This window comes from Sebastes umbrosus, chromosome 20 (assembly GCF_015220745.1).
Source record: "Sebastes umbrosus isolate fSebUmb1 chromosome 20, fSebUmb1.pri, whole genome shotgun sequence".
In the NCBI taxonomy this organism is placed as follows: Eukaryota; Metazoa; Chordata; class Actinopteri; order Perciformes; family Sebastidae; genus Sebastes; species Sebastes umbrosus.
The window spans coordinates 17,142,855-17,166,751 of record NC_051288.1 but is presented as its reverse complement, the minus strand read 5'-3'; the positions used below and the strand labels follow the sequence as shown (position 1 = coordinate 17,166,751).

Below are 23,897 nucleotides of genomic sequence, written 5' to 3'. Positions count from 1 at the left end.
TTCCAGGTGGAAAACTCAGGGGATCCTTGGGAAAACTTCCAAAATTCCCAAGCACTTTCCTACTGGGAATGTGTCTACTTGCTCATGGTTACTATGTCCACTGTCGGCTATGGAGACGTTTATGCAAAAACCACCCTGGGCCGGCTGTTTATGGTCTTCTTCATCCTTGGTGGTTTGGTAAAAATCCCTCTCATTACTTATTCCTGCTTATAATCCTCCATGCAACCAATCATCACACTCCGCCAGGTAAAAAACAAACGGTGGGACGCTCGCAACTCAGGACGTCCTTCACCTGTTGTTTACACTGTGGTGTTTTTGTGGCTCACAACTTCACCACAGTATGTTGCATGTCATATATTATATGAGTTGTCTACAGTATCGCAGCATTTATTCAGGTCTAATGCTGAAGTTTTGCTCTGTTATTTATTAATTCCTATATGACGTAGAATATTTGAGATATTTTGCATCTGTTATTAACTGTAAAAGTACTGCGGTTTCAGGTGGCTCCACCCTCCCCTCCCTTTTTCCAACAAACACAACGATACAGGGATGATTTATTATAGCCTAGTTGATGGATGTTGCAACATTATCTTGGTTTCTGCACAAAGGTATGTTAGGGAATGAAATGCATAGAGAATAACTGTATGATGAAATAAAGCCTAAATCTTACAGAAGACATCCCTTCTGGGATTTGCTATAGATCTGAGTTACCTGATAAAGAGAGTAGCCTAAGATCATTTAGAGGACACCATTATCTGGATCATAAAGTATTATCCAGGAGGGGATTAAACAGAATGGTGGCACACTGTAATACAGGTAGAGTTTAGTGACATTTTATATTTTAACTTTCAATCAATAAGTTATCTTTTGGGCAAGATCATGGTGTCATGTTGTGCAACCAAACATTGTTCAAACCCACGTAATTACATTTAAAATTCTAGTGGAGATCCTGAAGTTTCCAATGATACAAAATATGTCTGGCTGAATTTAAGGGAATTGTGTTTAAAATTATTCAAAAGACATCGATATTTCCATCTGATAGAAAGACATCTGGAGGTTTAGGTTTGAATATTAACCTCAGTTTAAACATCATGCATCTTAAATGTTACTGTCAGACAGCTTGGAATAAGATTATTTTTCCAATTTTATTTTTAAAAACAGCAATTTTCAGATATGTCAGATATGTATCTGCTGCCATTCTTGATTTAGATATTTACATTATCTTTAAAAACATGCTTATGTTTTATTTTGCTCTCCTGTAAAATCTGTGAAACTGCCTCTGTCACAATAAGTTTTTAATTTGTAAAATAGTATTGACAGACAAATATATTGTGGCTTCAATTCAAGTCCTCACACCGACACTTAAATAGGAGCTGGTAGAGTTCTTCAGGTTGTCGTGCAGCAGTTTAGACCCTCAGAGTTTAGTTAATGTCTGCCATCCATTTGGCCGAGCTATCCAAATCAACCTGACGTGTGTGTTTGTTGGACGAAACATGGCACATAAGGCTTTTTCTTAATTTTTATAATTTCTATTTTTCTATCCCAGATTGACATACCGCTCATCAGCTGTCATTTTTCTCCTTTATTCGTCCAATATCCGTAAATATTGGCTTTATAATTTCCTTTTTCATTTTCATACTTTTCTTGATATTTGGAATGTAACTGTGATATAACTTTACATTCAGACGATATTGAACTTTTTTTATTTTCTTTCTCCTTTTTTTTTGCTATTAACAGTTAAATACTAATACTTCTCCTGCACACGCAGTGGTGTTCCTCTCTTAGACGTATTTCTTTAAACATAAGAATAGAGGACCTGCTCTTCTTTGCCTATCTTTTTTTTAGTCTCTTCTTCTGTCTCCTATCTTCTCCTTAGGCCATGTTTGCGAGCTACGTCCCTGAAATCATAGAGTTAATAGGAAACCGCAAGAAATATGGTGGTTCCTATAGTGCGGTTAATGGGAGAAAGTAAGTATTCAAGGAGGCTCTACTGCCTCCGCCGCAGTAGAACCTTCTCTGCATGCCCTTTTCTTTTTCTTTTTCATGCATGTAGGCCATGTTTGCTCGCTACGTGCCAGAAATTGCTGCTCTCATCCTTAATCGGAAGAAATATGGAGGGAGTTATAACTCGACCAGAGGCAGAAAGTAAGTCAAACAAATGAAAAAACAGCAAACTTTTAATGGTGTGGTTTTGTGTGACTCAACAGTCCCTCTCGTAAAGAGGTGACATACCCTGATTTTTGCTTAAGTAGACATGAAACTATAATTTGAGATGTAATGATCTCAATTAGCACTAAAGTCACACTGTGACTGAAGAACTTGGCCATGATTAATGTGTACAGTTTATTGTACTGTATTGCTGCTGCTTTTATATGTGTGCAAGCCGTCATTGCTGCTTAATGAATGTCTGCTTTTACACTGCAAACAATATCTATCTGTGATTCAAGTCAAGTCAAGTGATTTTTGTCTGTTATTGAATTCTGAAAGTCTTATTTTCTTTAAAAAAAAAAAAAAAAAGGGAGAGGAATCTGGTCGTGCTGGATTATTTCAATAACAATCAAGTTGTTGTCAGTATGTTGAAGAAAAATGATAGATTTAGGGAAATTCTTTTTATAAATTCAACTCATATTGCAAGTTTTTTGAAGTAACTTTGCTGCCAGACAGATTTGTTTTCAGAAAATAGGACTTTAAGAGCTCAAAAATAGACCAAAATGACTTGATAAGACAGATATTTTTGCTGTGTATTCATATACATGTATTATTGTGATGCTTAAAGTTGGCACATGTCGGATTTTCTCTCTGATCTATCCCTGTGATATAAACTGTGATTATATAGTACATGCTTTTGTTGGAAAAAAGTATTAGTATTGAATTAGGCAAGTGTATGTTTTATTGCTTTTGAATTTATCTTTTAATTTGTAAGAACTAAGTAAATGTTGCTATGGTTACATCCAGTTTTCTATACCTTGAGCAGCGATTTACAACAGTAAACTTTTAACGAGCACTGTTTGTAGTATCCTGTGATTATAGTTTAACGGACAGCTTCCAAACAAATAGAGATCTGTCTCATCCATGGCCCATGTTGTAGCGGCGATAAATATCTGTAGTTATTATAACGGCATCCCCTATTATACTATGCATAAATAACAGCTTTATTTCAGGACAAAAATAGACAGGTGTGATCACCACCTACCACCTGATTTCACAGGTGTATCACAGTTTATTCTACCACTCTTCTACTGTGACACATTGAGAGAAAATCCTACATGTTATGTGGTGTTTTACTTGTAATGAAGCTGCTTATTGTCAATATACATTTGTGCCAAAGTTGTGTTTGTAAATCAAGTGTTTGCAATCATTCACACAGTTTGATTTTTTTTCACCCACCCAAACTCAAGTTTGAATATCAGACAAATTGCCTAAATTACATAACATTAGATATGTGATCAAAGGAAAATAAGGATTGATTGAAAGCCCTACACTAATCAACTCTACACAGTATTGAGTTACTATAGAGATTAATCAATCTATGGTAATAATTAATGTTTATTTAAAAAATATAAATGTATTCATAACAGAGTGGTTAATTTATGACAAAATAATATATATGAAATAATTATATTTAATTATAAACTTGACAAACTGAAGCTTACCTGAGTTCAGTATTTATTTATTATTTAATTAAATGATCAAACTCATACATCCAATCCTGTATGCCATTGCTTGCTTCATGCTGATTTTTGGAATTTTGTTTTTCTGTTCTCGAAAAACTTGTGTTGCTCCGCTTGTCTATTTTTCACGCTTCGCTTCTAAATGTTCTTGGCCTTTATCTTCAGTCTGACCTACACCCTCAGGACTAAATGAAAACCATCTCAAGTTTACAGGAATAGTTAGAAAGCCAGATGATAAGATCGATACCACTGTCATGTCTGAGAGTGACATCAATCTTCTCATCTAAGTCTTGCCCAAAAAGTGCATTTCCCAAAATGTCAAACTATTCCTTTAACATATACACTTTGGTGTCCCAAGCTCTGCAGCTGTTTCTGATGTTAGTGAGATTCTGCTGGATGCCTCCAAACAAACTAAATACGGCTTTTTGTAGCATGCTTTTGGTACTTGTGCTCGTTCACTGAGTTTTGAAGTGAGTCAGATTTTGTTTGGGAAACTCTCTTAAACCAAATCTTTGCTTCTTTTGTCTTGTAGAAAACTCACAATTAGACCTTCTGAAGTCATTTTTGTGTATCTTGTACAAGTTTGTATTCATTATTTTGTCTAATTTGTTGATTTACAGTAAAGCATTTATCAACAAACTTAAGACTTACTAGTCTAGGAGCTGAAGCAAACTGGTCAGCTTGTGTTTTGTAATTGGTTAGGATTAATCACACAAGCATCTGGTTGACACAGTGGCTTTACAGTTTTAACAGCTAACATAGTAGCCACTGTATATTTCAACAGTTTTGAGAGATAAAAAAAAAAAAATCTGTGAATGTAGTTTTTACATCTGTATGATTCTAGTTTCCTTACGTTTAATTATTAATGCATCATTATTTTTCTATTTCCATCTGTTTTCTTCTTGATGTCCTCTTGTCATTCACATCTTTATTGTCATCCTCTTGACTATTTTACTTTACAAATTAGTGTAACAAGTATTGCAAAAAACAACTATCCTGATGCATTTATTGTACATTAAAGCCACAAAGAATGAGTTAGATGAAACAAAATGTTTACTCAGGTAAACATCTGTAATTACTTTCTAAATAATTAATAATAAGAATGTAATAGCCTATAGGCATATAGCAATAAATCTAAACTGGGTTCCTTACATAAAGGATCCGTGATATGTGGGAATCGAGATAAACTGTGTGCTGATTTTATAATCTCCATCTAAGTAAACTCTGATCCTTTATAATCTCATACTAAAATCCACAGTGCTCTCTGACCTACTCATTCAGTCCTCACTCGTCACAGCAGGAACATCAAACATCCCTCCCGTAACATAGTTTTTATTATTATTGCATCAATCAACTAAATAAAAAACAGTACTGATTACTTTTCCATGACATCCCTCTCATCTCAGAATTACCTTTTGATTCCAGGACAAAGATGAAGATGAATCAACGATTTGTGTGTGTGTGTGCGTGTGTGTGATTTGTTGTTGACTTTTTATTCCGACTACGTTTTAGTTTCATTATGATTCTGCACCTCCTTTTCCAGGCACATCGTGGTCTGTGGTCATATTACACTTGAGAGTGTGTCCAACTTTCTAAAAGACTTCCTACACAAGGACAGGGATGATGTCAATGTAGAAATTGTTTTTCTCCATAAGTAAGTACAAATCTATGGAGCCCCGGAAGGGACATGGATGGAGAAAAAAAATCAAAAGGTTCGAAAAAGAAAAGATGTACTTTTGCGAGATCTTGAACAAGTTATCCATTTAGGGTCCCTATGACAGTTAGAGTAGCTTGAAAAATAGCGATATGGGGCACTGAGTTTGATGAATTTACTGTTTATCAGACAACAAATGAGACATGTTAGCTAGCGCACCACATGGTCCCTCCTCCTCACTCCCCGCTGCTACGAGACTTCTTCGCCTGGAGGAGAGAGGCCGGAGACGGACCTTCAGTTAGTGGCTTTAGCAACTCAAATTCAGCCAGCACAAACCCCAGCGCCGGGGGTGTAACGGCAGCAACAGAAAGTTTGCGATCCGGCGGGGAGTCGGTACGGTCTGGGATCAGCAAAATTTCTGTTGCTGCCGTTTCGAGTTGCGACAGCCGCTAACTTAAAGTCCGTCTCTGGAGCTGCCGCCCGCTCTCCTCCCGACAGTAAATAGTCTCCTAGCGGCGGGGAGTGAGACTGGATTGCTAATTCTTGTCTCATTTGTCTCTTCTGTATATTTGAGGCCAATCTCGAAATAGGATTGTATGAACCTCACCCATGAGTGCGTGCGCTCGTTGTTGTGGTTGTTTCCATGATGCCGAAGTGACCCGGAAGTACATTGACTTTTTTATTTATTTCTTTACATTGACCTACTGTAAATTAAAAAAAATTGCGAAATCTTGCAAAAGTACATTTTTTGTTTTTCAACCTTCGATTTTTTTTATTCCCACTCCTTTGTCACTTCCGGGGCTCCGTACAAACAGCAAATTTCCCTACCAAAGAAAAAAAAAAAAAGCAATCTCTTCAGGGGATAGTATTCCTCCTCAGATTTAAGAGTTTCTCTTTTTTTCCCCTCAGTATTTCCCCTAATCTTGAGCTGGAAGCCTTGTTCAAGCGTCACTTCACTCAAGTGGAGTTCTACCAAGGATCAGTCCTGAACCCACATGACCTGGCCAGAGTTAAGGTAACTGATTGATGATACTTTGTCCTCTGTGGCTCAGAGGGAAACTGTTGTCTATGAAGTCTAAATTTAAGGTTACTGACTGATGTTATCTGTTTGCTGTGTGTGATTTTTGTTTCCAGATCGAATCAGCTGATGCTTGTTTGATCTTAGCCAACAAATACTGTGCTGACCCTGATGCTGAGGATGCATCCAACATCATGAGGTAAAAAAAAAAAAAGCAGCTTCTCTAAGCTTTACATTTATTTTTTACCCTGTGACCAATTCATGTAGTTTTGAGAGTGGAAGAAGTGAAATTGGTGAAAGGTCCAGGATAAATTTGGATGTTATTGTAATGGGTTTCAGAGATTGTGAAGTGGTGATATGTGAGAGTACAAACCTTTTCAGAATGGATTTGGGGAAGGAAATAATCACAAGAATGACTTAAGTTCCTGGAGGAACGGTTTCTTCAAAAGATCCATTGTTAACATATGAAGCTTAATGGAGAATTGCATTGAGGGTTTAAATATTCAGCTCTTAGAAGTTATCATAGGTGCTTTATAAAAGATTTTCAATAATCTAGATTCCTGACAGGTATTTGGAAATGCAGATACATTAGGCTGGGATATATGAAATGTTACCAAATGATCATACTTTCGAAAGTGAATGCCAGAGTTTGATATTGTTCCCACTTCTTCCTGGACTTAAATTGTGAGTGTAAGCGAGCGTGTCGGAGTTGGCTCTCGCTGTAAACACAGACTCTCTGCTCACTTTCCTCTTTGGAAACTCATCAAGAACTCAGAGAGAAAACATGAATCTGTTACAACAAGCACCATTTTCTTTCATTAGAAGATACAACAAACTGTTTTGCTTCAAATCTCTGCCAGCTGTAAATTTAAATATTTCAAATTCAAATTATAAGTCTCTTGGCGCGATCCACGTATGGAGAACTGAATCTTCTCAAGATTGAGGCATGACATCATCAAGTCACTAAGCCATCTTGAATGAGTGGGTGGGATAGCCTCCTTCGATTTAGGTAAAATAGCACAGTGTGCGAGGAGAGAGGCGAACTCTTCAGGTGGAACACTAAAAAGGGGGTCGGGTTCAATTATACATTGTAAGACTTGGGACAGAGTATCAAACACCAATTTCCAAAATTGTTCCAGGCTCGGACATAGCCAGTACGTATGAATTAGTGTGCCATCTGCACTCTTATATTTATCTCAAGTGGGACTAATGACAGGGTATATTTTAGCCAGTTTTGCCTTAGATAGATGGATTCAGTGTACCACTTTAAACTGAATAAGAGAATGACATGCACACATAAGAGGATGAGTGCACTTGTCTGAGCACGGAATTAAATTGTGTTTATAATATACAGTATATTATAAAAATGTTTTTTTTAGCTGTAAGAAGTAGAGATTGACACAGAAAAAGTTTTTGCAAGTGGTCTGATTTTGTTTTGTCCTTTCTGTCATGCATCAGAGTAATATCTATCAAGAACTACCATCCAAAGATCAGAATTATCACTCAGATGTTGCAGTACCACAATAAGGTTGGTATAATCTGTTACTTTTATTTGAGTCATTATTAGATAGTTGTTTGTTTTTTGTATTTTAGCATTTTGATATGGACATTTATATTTGGATTACTTTGGTTTTCACTGATGTAATTTAGGTTGGACAGATTTGTATTGTTTAATCTTTTGTCTGTCTAGATTTTTAACATCTTGTAAACATGTTGGAAATAAGTGTTTAACTACAGTTTTGTAGTTCTGTAAATGTGACTTTGTTTTTCTGCCTTAAGGCCCACCTTTTGAACATCCCGAGCTGGAACTGGAAGGAAGGAGATGATGCTATTTGCCTTGCGGAGCTGAAGCTGGGCTTCATCGCTCAGAGCTGCCTGGCTCAGGGCCTCTCCACCATGCTGGCCAACCTCTTCTCCATGAGGTCCTTCATCAAGGTAGCCACAGCTAAGACTCACCCATCTGTGCTCACTGGATTAAGTTCAGAAGTAAAGTTGGCCATGAACCTAGTCTGAATAGATAATAATGATTATCACAGATGAGGCCCATGTGCAGCATCTGGCGAGTGGGTGGGAATGAACTTTGTTTTATTGTGTTCAGTTCTTTTTGTAATGGAACAAGCTCTCTGTATTTTGTGATACATCTTTGTTGTAGATTGAGGAGGACACGTGGCAGAAGTATTACCTAGAAGGAGTAGCCAATGAGATGTACACAGAGTACCTGTCCAGTGCCTTTGTGGGCATGTCCTTCCCCGTCATTTGCGAGTAAGTACACTAAAACAAAGGCTTCTTCAAATTCAAAGTTGTGCTTTGTGGCCTTCTCTTTTTTTTCTTCTCTGCTACTTATGGTTTTGTTTTTTCTGCTTGCAAGAAATTTACACTTAATGGCATTTAGCATTGGTCATTTTAATAAATTGCAATTTTATAAAAATAAACCTTTTTTGTATGATTTTTTTTTATATGAAGAGTCAGTAGTAAAAAGGTGAATATATGCATTTTTCATCATTTTATTTATCTCACATTACAAGATAATTATGTTATGTCCGAAAAACAAATACATTTTCTTGAGATAGTAAGTTAAATCTTTTTATCTTGACAGAAGAAAGCAAAAGGCTGTTTTCTCAAAAATAAATTATCCAGTTATTACAAAAAAATATACCCCAAATCACAGGATAATCATCATAATAATTGTAATAATTGGTAATTGTAACCTCGAGACAATGGGTTTAAATTTTTAAAAAAAAGCAACAATCGCCACTCTATGGCTTCCGTACATTTATGAGAAATTGCTCTACAAAATCATTGAATTAATAAATTTACATATTAGAATTATAATTTTTTACTGCAATACATAGGAAAAATATGTGCTCAGCCTCAAAAATATAAATCAGACCTGTACATAGAAAAAGATGAAGACGATTTTCAGAAAACTACGAATAAAAGCGTGCATGATGTCTAATTATATTGTTATTCTCTTTTGCAGACTCTGCTATGTGAAGCTAAAGCTGCTACTGATAGCTATAGAGTACAAGTCTGATCAAAGGGAATGCAGGTAAGTGGATGCGCTCACAGTGGATTGATGAAGTCATTAAAATTCATGGATGCAAAAAACTTAAATACGCAGGTGTGTTTGCTGTCAGTATTTGCTTTCAGTGATGAAGCTACTTTGAATCAGCTTCTCTGTTTGACTGTAAACACAAGCCGCTTTACAAAATGTGCTAAATTGGTGTCTAAATTGGTTTGTTCACAGACATCAGAGGCGAGTCTGATAACATCCTGACAAATTAATGGGGAAAGCTTGGCAGTTGGTTTCTTTAAACACAGCTGAAGTTTTGTTTTAGCGGTGTCTCTAATGCACTGCTCATTTTTATACCATTTGAAGTGTCACTGCTATCTGCTTTCATCAACTTAATTCAATAAACAAGAGGCCATCGTGCCAAATGAGTTGCGAAAACTAATCCTGCCAGCATGTGCCACTGCCAGTGATTAGTGCAAAGCTTTGCAAAATTCTGTGATATAACTTTCCGCTGTGACATCTTTGGTCTATAAATCCTCGCAGCACCCTGATAAACCCTGGAAACCACATGAAAATGCAGGAGGGGACATTGGGCTTCTTCATTGCCAGCGATGCCAAAGAAGTAAAGAGGTAATGAATGGAACCTGAGATTAAATGGTGTCGAAAAGTAAAACTACATACAGTATATCTAAACAGTTATTTTAGTTGGGTTATAACATTTAGTAAAAAGAGAGAAAAAGATAGCTTTTCCATAACTTCATAAGAATGAACTAATAGGAGGGCTGTGTAATTTCATTCCTCAGGTTTGTGTACTGGATTTTCTTGTTATTAAGTAGACAAATATTTAAAAAATCAAAAAACATGAAAAGAATAGAGGCTTGTTTAGTTGGTTTGGCCGCGTGCTACCAGCGCTTACAACATTCTAGATAGCTTAACATGTTTTACTTTTGACACAGTTCACCTCATATAATGACAAGTGCCTGAAATTCTTGCCTGACTTGTTTTTGAAAACCAAACCAGGGATTCAAAATGTTTGCATTTCTGTGCCTCCATATTTGCAGTTTTTCTGTAAACTTCAAAAAGTACAAAAAAAACCCTGAAAGTTTTTGTTCCAGAGTGATTACATGCAAACTGAAACTACTTGTTGTAGATATAGTGAAGACAAAATGTCTGTAAACACTTTATTTCAGCATGTCGGACTTTGACTTACGTGAGATTCTTGTTTTTCTTCCATAGGGCGCTGTTTTACTGTAAAGCCTGTCACGATGACATTACTGACCCCAAAAGGATAAAGAAATGTGGCTGCAAGAAATGTAAGTGACTGCATATGAAAACATTGTATAAGTTTGTTTGACTTCAGTAACATTTCTCCACAGCAGTGAGCTGGCATCAATCTAGCGGTGCGATGGTGTATTTACATGACCTACATAGCGTGTGTCCAAACCAATTAGTTCCTGCATTAATTATTCACTTTCTCGTAACTTGTGCATGAAGAAAGGTCATCGGATTTCTTCCCGCAGCCAAAACAAACAGGTGCACTCCAAGTTTCCCCTCGTAAAAGTACACATTTGGGCCTCTGTAAAACATAAATACCCGCCCTCATTGATGAGTCAGTTCACCCACATTACATAAACACAGCTTTCCGCTGGTATCTATTCATGTAGTTTTGTTTTTATATCCTGAGGTTTTTCTGCTTTTTGAACGTGTGATTTGGGTGAACTGATTCTTAAAGTATTCTGTATTATTTCTTTGTGGTTGCTCACGATCAGAGGATAGAGAGAATTATTTATACCCTATTCTCTTTTCCATGAATTCCCACCTATTGTAGATGCACAGAGAAGTGAGAAATCAACCTAGTTAGCTCCTCTCAAACCACCTCTGAATAAGGTCTAAATGTGCATTTTGTCTGTTTGCCTGTGTGGATGTTTGTTATGTTTTCTTTTGTACAATAGACTGTCTGCGCTGTTCCAGTTCATTGATAACTGTGTGATGTTAACAGGCATTCAGAGAGACTGTTAACACCACAGGCACCTGGATGGATCGTTTGTTTCTAGACTTTTAAGAACATCATGTGCCACTTTGTTCCCCCTTTCTCTTGGATTTAACATAGTTTGTCTTGTGTTAATCACTACAGCTAGCACCTAATCTTTAACATGTGTGATGTATTCTCTTCCTGCTGCTTGGGAACTTGACACACTTTCCCTTAAAAATTCACTTTGTAGTGATATATTGTGAGTAACGCGGATTCATTTCCCTTCCGAAAACACAGCCTGCTACCCCCCGATTGAAGCAATCTGTTTGAATGTACTGTAAATGTTGCATGTACAATGGTTGATGCTGCCTGGATCCCCACCCCCCGTCGTCATGTGCACGTCGCCTTCAAAACAAGGAAAGCATTCAACAAAAATAAAAAAACAAACTTAGAAATTATACTATTATATTAGAAAACAGTAACAATTTTGGGAAAAGACCCCGAGAGACAGAGATAAAAAACTGAGCATGCAATATCTAAGTTATTGCAGCACTTTCCAAAGTAAAGTAACAGAGCATCAACATCTCATTCATGCCTGCTTGAGGCAGTAATACTCCATATCACCACCAGATGTCCCCACAGTCCTTTGACAAACACAACATCCCTGCAAGAAGAGCACAGCTAAGGAAAGCCACCAGGATGAGACTGTTTTAATAGAAGGAGTAAAATCATTTGACACGTACCCCAAAATGATTCATTCACTGAGGGGGACGGCACAGTTTCTTCCAGCACATCTGATATCAGGCATGTTTTGGGACAAATAGTTGTGGGGTATGTGTTACTTGAGAATGTCAAATTAATTATTAAGTGTTGTAACATGTCGTTTTTGTTTCTGTCCTTTCTGGATGCACTTACTATCCCAAGTCCAGAAAACACTGTCACGTTTACTTTGACCTTTTGTTGGAGAAATTTCTTGTCAGTTTTAATTCCCAGCTAGAATTAGAAACTGGTGCAATTATTTTAAGAGTTGTAATCGTATAACACATGCTCAAATTATGTCCCATTGTATTGTGGACTTAAGCTTGTAGGAGTCATGTTGAGGTAAGGGGTGTAGGGGTGAAGTCAAGAGGGAACTCGTGGGAGTTATTGTCTCTTAAAATCATTACCTCTCCCTACAACTACTCATGTCACATTTTTACCCCAAAACCACATGATTTTAGGACCTCATGAAATTCCCCCCCACTAGTCCTGACCCAAACCGAATACACCACAAAGAGTGGAAAAAATTAAAAATCCCTAATGTGACATTTGCACGCTGTCGAGACAAAGTTTATCTTGTGCATCCCAGCAGCAGCCTTCCTCTGTGCCCTGTCTTGCCTTTGTCCACTCTTCCTCCAGAACGACCCTCTACATTAACCTGCTCTTCCTCTCCTCTCGTCTGAACCCGTGACTGTAGCCAAGAAGGCCGCCTACAAGAAAATGAGACTGGCATGTTGTTTTGATTGCGGCCGCTCAGAGCGGGGCTGCTCTTGCATGCCAGTTAATGTGCGTTGTAACATGGACTCCCCTCAACGCGACATCCCACTCTCTGCTGTCTCTGTTAATGATTGCTCAGCCACTTTACGTGCCTGTAAGTTGTCGCCATGACATGTGCTCCTCAGTGTTTGTAACATGCACCGTGTTCACCGTGCAGCGTGTCTTTAGCTTGTGTGCTGTCTAGCTCTTGCAGCTGTGTCGTCACTGTCACGGATATAGATGTTTGCTTTTAGCTTTATGATTTTTATTAGTCAGCTCGTGTTCTTCCCCCTGTGTTGCTTCCTTTTGGAGGTGACTTTTAGCTGTTGTGAAGCATGCCAGTGTACTGTTTTGCTGGTGTTTTGTCAGAGAATGTGAATTCAAATTGACATGTAGTTTTTAAATTAACTCAGTGGTCAATAATACAACATTTTTGCAGAGTGTGAAACTTAATTCTCCCCTGAAAGATAGCGTACTTCCCCCCCTCCAGTGACCTCGCCAACATATTCACAAGACATTAAAGCCATGAAAAATGTACAGCTGTGCATCCCCGCCACAAATCTCTTGATGCACTCTTAAACTTGGGAACCCCTGGTGGAGGATTTGCATGCATTTCTTCAAATTATTTTGTGTGTACAAGTGCTACAATGATGTCACTGGAGAGGTTAACTTCATCTTTTTAAGAATAACCCAAATAACATTCACTTAATCCAAATATCTCACTACTCTACCCTCCAGAAATGGGTGAACAGGATAGGATTGGAGATATTTGTATGTATAAATGCCACGGACAATTTAAAAAAAAGAAAAGGCGGTCTAGAGAGCGCCTGAGGGGATTTTCTGAGGGTAGCAGTACATATTGAGGTTAATGTACTGGTTTTATTAAATTAAGATCAAAAGCTTGAACAACCACTGAGGGTAAAATCTCCAAAACATGTTCAGTACACAAACCAGGGCCCTGTTCATCGCCAACAGAGAAGCTCTGGATTGTAATTTCTAGCTTTCAGAGAGTTCTTAGTCTCATGATATTGATTAAATTGTACAATAAGATGAAGAGAACACAATGGAATAGGATTGTATTGGATTTGCAAGAGGAATAAAAGACAGTAGAATAGTGCTGGATCGTATTGGATTTCAGTGAATCGACCTGAACTGAATTGAGCTGCATATAAATTCTTAACTCAAGTGTGATTCCCCTTTAAAGCCAGAGGGCATGTTAAATTGTACTGATGTATCGCAGAAGGCATGAAGAATGTGTCTTGAGTTTGCAGAGCGTTGATACAATTTGCTGGAAAACATCGCAAGACTGTCATCCAGTTTTAGTGAACGTCTCTTGATCAAAGACAATTCTGTGTATAGTTGAACGTCTCTGGGCGTTTTCCACCCCTTCAACATGTCTTCCAGGGCCGTGTGCCGTGAGCATCGCCTGGCTAACCCGAGCTCGAGCCGAGCTCCGGAGTCGCTGTCGACACGGTGCGGGAGGCGCGCGGAGCGAGGCCTTATACGGCATGACATGGAAATTATGTTTGCATTTTCATTTTTGGAGTGCTACCGGTTGTCATGAAACTCAGCCTGACAGTTCCTAACCACCAGGCAGCTGAGTGCCCCCGCCCCTCTCCTCCTCTCTCGTTGTGGGACAGATGCTAGCCTGTTAGTCCTGTGACTCTGCTCGCGCCCTCCGATTGCAGGCGACAGATGCCAGGACCAGCAAGGTCCCTGTTTGAACATTGCTGTCACTGTCCTGCCTTAAGCTCAATGCATGACCTTTATTGTAAGCAAGGGGTTGAAATAAGGTACTAATGAGCATGTGTGGGACTCACGGCTCCAAAAAATGTGACTCACAGAAAGTTCCATGCATCCTGTGCAGGTTGTGTGCAGAGGAATGGGGAAACAGCTTTTGGGAAAGAGGAGAAAAAATAAACACAATACTATAGACTTAAGAACAAGAATACATGCAGTATTGTCAGATATTTTAAGTCTTGTTACATGCAAACATACCTCCTGACTAAATGTTAATGCAGGTCTGCATTGTAAGCTGAGGACAGGCTAAATTTGCACTTTTAGACGTTGAGGTAAAACACGATATTTCAATGTGTGCGTTAGTGTGGACGTGCATCACAGAGGAATATAGTTATTTAATATTGCTAAAATGACAGTTATACGCAACTTTGCAACAGTTAGCCTATTAATTGATTAGTCAGTCAACAGAATCTGCAACTATTCTGATAATTTATTTTGATTTTTCAAGCAAAAATACCAAATATTCCCAAGTTTGAATTTTTTTTTGATGATTTGCTGTTATTCTTTTGTTTTTATATGAGAGTAAATCGATAATTCTTTTGGTTTTGAATTACTGATGGGACAAAAAAGCTATTTAAAGACATCAGCTTGTGCTTTTTTCACTATTTCCTGACATTTTATAGACCAAACAATTAGTCAGTTAATTGAAAAAATAATCAGCAGATATCCAAATTTTTGGTGTAACAAACTTACATTTTTAATTAAATTTAATCTCAACATCTAGAGGTATTTTGACTTGCAAACCACCAAATCAGTGCTCACTGTACCACCTCAAACATGTTCATATTCAGCTGGTGACCGCCCACAAGCACTGATAATGATCCACTATTTAAGTTCATTGACCACATTGCGGAAATATCATATTCCTAACTGACCTTGCGTTTTATTTTCTCATTGCTTTGTCCATGTTGTCTTCAAGGCACCTCTCTTGTTTTTAATGTGCCTTAAAGAGAAACCTGTCAGCTCTCAGTTGTCATTTATAATTTGCTTTCATTGCAACCTGTTCTTTCCTGTAACCTCTCATTTGTCTTTGCATTTTTCTCAGCTAAAAATAGCTATAATGGATATATCAAATCAAGTAAGTTTTGATTTCCATTCTCTCTCTCTTTTTTGTCATTTGTTTCTAAACCCCTTCCACTTGTGCATTCTCAGCTATCACCATTTGAACTGTCTCTAACTGGGCTGTATTTCACTGTTTGCTGCTCATCGCTCTGTCCAGTCTATCATCATCCATCATTATATTTTATATGCAAAGCATTAGGAAAATTGTCTCTGAGTGGTTTGTGTTGGGTATCAGTTACAGCTCAGCAGTAGGTGGTGCTACTGCTTCACTGTGGGTGGGGATGAATTAACCCGGTGTACAGCTGCAAATACAGCGCATAAACATTTAAAGTAAATGTGTGCAAGAATTTATAATGATTCATTTTTAGAGAACAGACAGGAAAAATAAAAAACACTTCAGAGTTAGTCTAATATTTCCTCCGTTTTCATCCAGCCGTTAGAGGAGTGTGAACCATGTGGGCCGTCCACTTCAACAGGATCTGTGATAGGCAGCAAATCTGCCACATTGTGTTGTCCTGGAGAAGTGCTGTGCATGTTTGACATGGGGCAGATGAAAAGTGGAGGTCTGGAGCGGGGAGGATAATCTGCTAGACAGCTGACTGCTGAAATAATCATCTCGATTCTCCACTTTTAGCTCCTAGCCATTTTTTTTAAAGCAAGGGGAACACTTTTCTTCTGCTTCCGTTTTTATTTTATCATGCTATCTTTACCAGTTTTCCCTCCATTATAACACCAGTGGAGCTGTAAACGTCCACATTGCAAATATCCGAGCGGATACTGAATTCATTCCTCCCTCATCCGGCATAAACTGCACACAACAGCTAGTGGTTGTTAACTCACATTGTCACCTCCTTGTTCTTATGGCATAACAATCGCTGGAACACCTGAGAGCATATTTATTAATTCATGTTTATTATAAATATCAAAGTAAATGTCAAATCCAACATTTCATTGGTGGCTATACCAAGTGGTTAAGTGGTGTTTAATAAAAATGAGGTTTTTTAATTATTCAGCTATTAGCATTCTTGTGCCAGAAAGAATTACCCCCAAAACCAAGTGATTGCGCTTTAATTATGATAAGAGTCACAAGATGTTTTATTAACATACACACTGCAGGTCTTATTGAAGTCAGTTTGAATCAAATCCTATCTTGTGGTTAATGCGAGGAATTAAAGGGTTCGTTCACCCAAATCACAAAGCAAGCATTTTACGACTTGCCCCTTGCGGTAGCTAGTCATGCAGATTGGATTCAGTTTTATGCGCCCGTGTTTTGAAATATCTGTCCCTGAGATTTATGCCTCGACCCAACACAATGGAGGTGAATTGAATTGTGTTTGTGGTGCTCACAACATAAAAAAAACAGGTTTAAAAATAATTAACAACATGTCTTTCCAAAAAAACAATGTCCTAGTTATCCAGTACTAGGGCTAGTCGACTAATTGGTCATTTTGGTCTTAGTCGACTAAGATTTGTTTAGTCACTTAGTCGTTTTTTATGCTTTTTTTCATGCTGAATGATTTATTTCCAAGAAACCTATGAGCACATCTCTGGTAAACACAAGATTTAAAGTGGTGATTCTCTGTGGAGAAACTCAGTTTTACAGATCTGTCGATTAAATTAACTAATCGATTAGTCGACGAAATCGTACGAGCGTTAATCGACTGAGAATTTTTTGGGTCGCGGACAGCCCTACTCTGGATAATCTACAGAATAAACTGTGAACAGTTTTATCGTGACTACTGCTTCAGTAGAAAGTTGTTCCAATGAAAACTGTTGATAGAGCAGCCTGAGAATTATTCAAATGTGATGTTTTAATGTTGTGAGTGCCACAAATTAAATCGTATTCACATCTATTGTATTGGGATGGAGGCAGAAATCTCAGACCACAACCTCAAAACCTCTGCTCATAAAATCAAAGCTATTGGCACGGCTAGATACCACTAGAGGTAAGGTGGGAAGGAAACAGTTATTTTGTGTGATTTGGGTGTAATGACCCTTTTTAAAAAAGCAAAGAATCCATTAACTTTGCATCGTATAAATGCTGATTGTTACTCCTCTTCATTTAGCAGTAAACGACGGTCCCCTAATCCAGTCGGCAGCTTATCAATACAAGTCAGCTAAACTGAACCACAACTCAGCCGACGAGGTCCGTAGGGGGCCCCGTAGCGGAGTCGCCGTTGTGTCGGTCCCGCTGGTAAACAACCGCAAGGGGAGCCTGCTGCCCCCCGCTGAGCCTACCGCTCTGAGACTGAGTTTCAATGGCTGCAGGAACCTGGGCCATGTGGGCCGACTACCGGTGGTGGCAGAAGAGGCCAGTCGGCTCATGCGGGCATGTAGCCTTCCGATGAAATACAGATACCACCCCAGTCACGGCAGTAACGCCACGCTCAGTCGCAGGCACTGTAAGGGCCTCCTCCCCTGCCTTCCCCTCCCGTCGGCGTGTTTGGCAGGCCTGTACTCAACAACAGCACAACCAAAGCATGTGCTTGCCAGGCCGGAGTGGTCGCATGTGTAGCATTCCTTACTAATGACCCAGTGTGTGCAGCTGTCAGCTGTGAAACATTAAATATTGAACAGGCCAAGCAAGATGTGAAGGGCCAGTGTGTTGGAGCATCCCTCTCCACTGGAAGCCCCTCGTAACTCAACATTTTCCATTACAGTGTCACTCTTTAGACATGCTCGCAGTGCTTGAAACCCTGCGTTCATCTGCAGAGCAGCATGATCTTTGAGACTTTATTCGTTTTGATGAAAGCTCTCTTTCAGTTTCTTCGCTGTTGACAGCTCGAACTATCATTAAAAGACACTCAATCGTATTTTCCATGACGTGTAACAAGCTATTCCCCCACTATTAACGATGGCTGTTAAAATGCGATTAGCGAAAACACTTTTCTTGCTGCTTGTGTTTATTTTAACAGCGGACTGCCACGGAGTCGAGTTGTTTTCTTCAGCCGTGATATTAGCTTGTGAAAATATTTGCCTGATTACTTTACTCCAGGGTAAAACTTGTAATTCGTTCCCTATGAGGAGCTCAATGCAGTTTCCTGTAGTGATAAAGACAATGTCCAAGGGGCATCTCAGCTGTACATAAATCACTCTGGCACAAGGACCAACATAATTATATGAGCCAAGGGCGTCACTCCCAAGATGAAGAAAGACCAGCAATCCAGACTGGATTCAGTATTGGCACAAAAGCAGCCTTATTTATAATGCTGGATGCATGATGTTTATAGGTTATTACCTTAATTAAATGAGAATGTGAATGATTAGCATGGCCAAGAGAGGAGCTATCCAAGTCTGGCTCTGAGGAAATTTGCACTAACAAGGGATTGAAAAATTAAAGTATCCCTAATATCCTTTGAGGTATTTGTGATACATTATCTGGAATTAGTGCGTGGCGAATAAAACCTCACAGATTGGACTTCAGCAGTTGGCATGATGGTTGATGATGGCACTATTGCATGTTTGCATCCTCATTCACAATCATGCAAATGATGTGCTAATGTATGCTGTCGTCATCATGCAAAACATTGGACTGTTTTCCGTTGCACACAAGTTAAAGTGTCCTGTCCGCTCCATCTTGTTCACCCAAACCTCTCTTTCCACTCTGTGTCTCTGTAACTGTATTATCTCTTTGAATTCACTGACCTCAGATTGTGCTGTGTTGTCCTTTTGCTGTCACTGATTTTTTTTTTTTTTTTTTCTTTGCGTGTCTTCTGATAATTCGCTCCCTCATACCGTTGCCTTTTGTTGCAGTTGAAGAGGACCAACAGTCGGCGTTGTCGCCTAAAAAAAAGCAACGCAACGGAGGCATGAGAAATTCTCCAAACTCCTCACCCAAGATTATGAGGTAGGACAATGATGATGACATTTCTGCTTTGTGTTACTATGTGTTGAGTTAGTATACATTTTTTTTTTTTTTTTATTCAACTGGAAAATGTACTGCTCAGTACATTTTATTAAATTCTTTAATTAACACAACACTGATATATTATCACCTTATAAAGTTATTATGGCGAATGTGTTAAACAGTTGCTTACATTCACCACACTAAGCGACACTAGCATACGTTTGGAGTCGTGTTTCTGTTCGCTCAACAAATATGTCCAATATTTATTCTTCTTTTAACTCTGTTTTTGTTCTCCACCAACTCCTATGAATAATATAATATAAATATAATAGCTGCTAAACACTCCAGTCTGTTCACCTGCTAGTCGCTGGCTTTGTCTGTCTGCCGTTTGGTGCTGTGCAGTTAGCGTACAGTCGGTTTATCAGACAATTTTTTTGTTGATAACCGCTGCCCGCTGTGGCTGATGAGAGCGGTGAGAGTGAACAAAAACAGTGAAGTCGCGGGGCGTAAAACCAAAACAATAAGCTGATAGACTCAAAAATGCTTCACATAGCTGAGGGGAGCTGCAGAGTTAAGTGATAACTCTTTTCCTGCAATCTCTTTTATATAACACATAGTCATTTGATCTATTGTTGGTTACAAAAATACTGCCAAGCGCAGCTTTAAGGACGTTACACACTAGAGGCGTTTTTTTTTTTTCATGTGATAAACTCGCACTTCAATCTATTTTTTTTTTAACTATTGTTTTTGTCGGGAGTACATTAACACAGAACGTGAACATTACGCGACGAAAAAGCAAATTTTTTTCTGAGCTTTCGTACAGTGAATAAATGCATCAGACAATCACGTTATGCGGAACCGGTTGAGTCGCGTCTATATTTATGAAACAACAACACGGACGCTTCGTAGTCCACACCAATACGGCAAACTTTATTACTTCTTTCATCCTTGACAATGGTAGCGCAGACCTGATCCCCTCCTTCCGTTCTTACCTTTCACAATAAAAGCCATATACATATAATATTTACAGGCGAGTATTTCGCATTTCTGTGTTGTTTATTTGGCCAATTTATGTTATGTGTAAAAAAACAATTACCTGCTTAAAGTCTCAAATAACAAGTGTTTGTGTGCTCCTGTTTTCATGGCAAACATGTCAGACTTGCAGAAGGGCTCTATGCTGCAAGGTTTCAAGTGACACCCACAGACTCCAGCCCTTAAACAGGCCTGGCACTAATGACAGCGGCAGCCAGTCAGAGAGGCTCTAAAGGATAGATAGCCCAAGGCTATTCATCTATTGTTGGATCCCTCTGAGCTCTTTTCAGCACGTAAGGCCACAGATGATATGTATCATCACAATGAAAGGAGAATTCAAATGCTACCTTGCTTTTATCTTGTCCCGTGAAATTAAATCGCCGCTTATTGATTTTGACTGGAGATAACACAGTTATTCAACAAGAAGCCATTACAGGGATGATAATAGTAATAGTCATTGTCATTAAGTGCCACGTTACAAGGAAGCAAGGCAGCAGGGAAGTCCCGCAGTCGTGACGTATACAAAGTGGAATTGTACAGATGAAATTGAATTAAAACTGACGGATGACTTTATGTTCCCATTGCTAATATGGCTGCTATTCATTTAACATTCAGAAATTACATCCACAAAAAGTCTATTGTTTAATACTATAAGATAAAATAGAGATCAGAAACATAGTGCAGTTGGTATAACTTTGTTTTATATATAAAAGGAGTGTTTTTATGCATAATTTAGCATTCTCCTTTTGATCTATGGCCTCTGTTTGTTCAGGTGGGCGTTTGCCCTTGTGTGATTGTTTGATTTGGTTCAAAGTTGTGTCAAAGTTGAATCGCTCCAGGCCATGTCCAGACTCTTGGGTAACAAAACCAGGCTTTTCTAATGCAATAGCCATCAGCTAAATATCAGCCCACCAAAACCAATCCATCTACTTGCCATGCTAATGCACCGTACGCACAGTACAGGTGGATGTGTTATTTCATCTGTCTGCTGCCTACACGCCGGAGAGGGATTCACTGCGGTAGCCTAAGGGATACTTCATTGCAACAAGCCGAGAAAAAAACATCTGGGTGTATACTATATCAAATGTGTTTTTACAGGACCTGCGGTCTCAAGGCCATTGTAAATAAGTAATGATCAACAGATTGGCTGTGGGTTTTGAAGAGCAGGCCTTTGTCAGTTTGCATGATGGGGAGGATTTTCAAAGACTTCGCCTGCCCTCACTAGTTGTGCAGCGTTACAGTCAGCTAGTTCAGTGATGCCGAAATAGAAAATTTGCATAATATTCATGTTTAGCTTCTACTTTGTGTCGCTCTCAGCCGTCATTACGCTCCTCCAGAAGACACCTGGCTTTATGTTTTTGCGATCGTGACGTGTGAAGTCTTGTCAAACGTGTCATCTTACCACTAAAGTAGTGAATTATGCTGCTGATCATTTTTGGATGTTGAAGAAGTGCGCTTCCAGAAAAGACACCCGCAGACGCCTCTGCTCCATTTAATGAAAAGAAGCGCACAACAAAAGAAGGAAGCGGATCAGCTTGTGGAAGCAGAACCGGCTCCTGTTTTCCAGATGTATCGGCAAACTAACGCGTCCTGTCTGGAACTTAGCAATGACGACCTCACTGAAATTAACACCATTTCCACGGGCTCCTTGATGGGTCATAAGACACATCTAATTGTGGGATGTCACAACGCGTTCGGTCACATCGGACCGCGCCGTGACATACACGTCATGTCTGCTACAGGACTGCTGAGGCAATTGGCAGTGCAGGATAGTGACAGGCCGTCATGGCTGACAGTGAGCGATAGCTATCCTGGCAGAGCTCTGCCTCACCAGTCATCTTCCACAAGGACAAACTGAAGTGACAGCGGCTCCACTGAGTGAGTGGTGAAACATTCGACTTCTGATGAAATATTTAGCCCGGGTGTAAAACCACTAAATGCTTTCACTCTTATTAGAACTTCAGACGCAAGCATACGTCGATGATGTAGAGCACAGCGAGAGTTATGGATAAATAGTGCTGAATTTATGGATTCGTTGATTAACTGGAGATTTATTAACATCAGCATCATTTATCTAGCGGCTTTATTCTGTTTTATATCATTTTAAATTGAATATGCTTGGGTTTTGGACGACAATTTGAAGACGCCACCTTGAGTTCTGAGAATTTTTTTTTTTTATTATTATTTTTTATTTTATTTTATAGGCTATTAATCATAATATAAACGGATTTAAAGGAGCAGTATGCAACATTTAGGGGGAGCTATTGGCAGAAATTGAATATTATATTAATAAGTATGTTTTCTTTGGTGTATAATCACCTGAAAGTAAGAATCGTTGTGTTTTTGTTAGCTTAGAATGAGCCGTTTATATCTACATGTAGAGTGGGTCATCTTCATGGAACCGGCCGCCATGTTGCTACGGTAGCCCAGAACGGACAAACCAAACACTGGCTCTAGATAAAGACATTCACGTTTTTGCGTCGGCCACCGTAGTTGTCCTACACGCTTGGCACACGGGAGATGTTTAAGTTAGTTGCAATCTGCAACCTCACCACTAGGTGCCACCAAATCCTACACACTGCACCTTTAATTGTAAAAAAAACATGTTACGCAACAAATTAATCAAAAAATAAAATAATAGTCAGTTGCATCCCTACATGGAAATAGAGTTTAAGGTGTCAGTGTCTCGATATTGATTGCTAGAAAGAAAGTAGGTGATATTTTCTTTCAAAGTTTGTACTTTTAAAATAATATTTTATATCGTTTCATCCACAGAATTTAACATGCACACACTGTGTCCTTTCAAATTAGCATTACTTTGACAGATGTGATACTGAGAGGTAGAAAGTGGCAGAAAAGACATTTCCTTCTCCAACTACTCCCATTCTTGAAAGGACATCCAGGTCTTGCCTAGGGGTATATAAGCCCAAGGCGCGCTTTTTTGGCTTCAGTCTGTTGGCGCCCGAGGGATGGTAGTTGCAGCTGACACTTTGATGCATACTTAACATGTTACTTAAAGTAGCATTCTCTTAAAGTATTCACATGGATTAAAGAGACGCTCTTCTTACGGGGGGAAGATGTTTTTTTTATTTTTATTTAAAAGGTTTTGGACCGAGACAGAAGGCTTCTGTCTGAGTGTCAGATGATAACATCTTCAACTCTGATCTGAATCTGACAAAATCAATTTAGTGCAAAGGCAGCACGCCGTGGTTAGCATTGTTGCTGTTGCTGATGGTGTTCGACTGCATTGGCTTGTTAGGGCTTTTCTTTATCGGGTTTCTATGTTCTCCTTTAGTCTGAGTGGGTTTAAAGA

At 38.9% G+C, this 23,897-nt stretch overlaps 1 protein-coding gene across 24 annotated transcripts in view; it reads left to right on the top strand.

Annotated features, from left to right (window-relative positions):
• The window catches only part of LOC119480057 (calcium-activated potassium channel subunit alpha-1), a 96,109-nt gene that overhangs the window by 54,878 nt on the left and 17,334 nt on the right, over positions 1-23,897 (top strand). For 5 of the 24 annotated variants that reach the window (XM_037756137.1, XM_037756140.1, XM_037756142.1 and 2 more), the window contains exons 8-22: positions 7-177; positions 1,877-1,968; positions 5,215-5,325; positions 6,235-6,340; positions 6,460-6,542; positions 7,802-7,871; positions 8,123-8,278; positions 8,496-8,605; positions 9,324-9,392; positions 9,900-9,986; positions 10,593-10,669; positions 11,579-11,587; positions 12,785-12,958; positions 15,689-15,721; positions 19,459-19,552. In XM_037756137.1, coding sequence (XP_037612065.1) covers positions 7-177; positions 1,877-1,968; positions 5,215-5,325; positions 6,235-6,340; positions 6,460-6,542; positions 7,802-7,871; positions 8,123-8,278; positions 8,496-8,605; positions 9,324-9,392; positions 9,900-9,986; positions 10,593-10,669; positions 11,579-11,587; positions 12,785-12,958; positions 15,689-15,721; positions 19,459-19,552 — 1,442 coding nt within the window. Of the gene's footprint in view, positions 1-6; positions 178-1,876; positions 1,969-2,053; positions 2,146-5,214; positions 5,326-6,234; positions 6,341-6,459; positions 6,543-7,801; positions 7,872-8,122; positions 8,279-8,495; positions 8,606-9,323; positions 9,393-9,899; positions 9,987-10,592; positions 10,670-11,578; positions 11,588-12,784; positions 12,959-15,688; positions 15,722-19,458; positions 19,553-23,897 lie in introns of all 24 variants that reach the window. The other 19 variants (XM_037756148.1, XM_037756155.1, XM_037756161.1 and 16 more) reach the window with 9 other exon arrangements.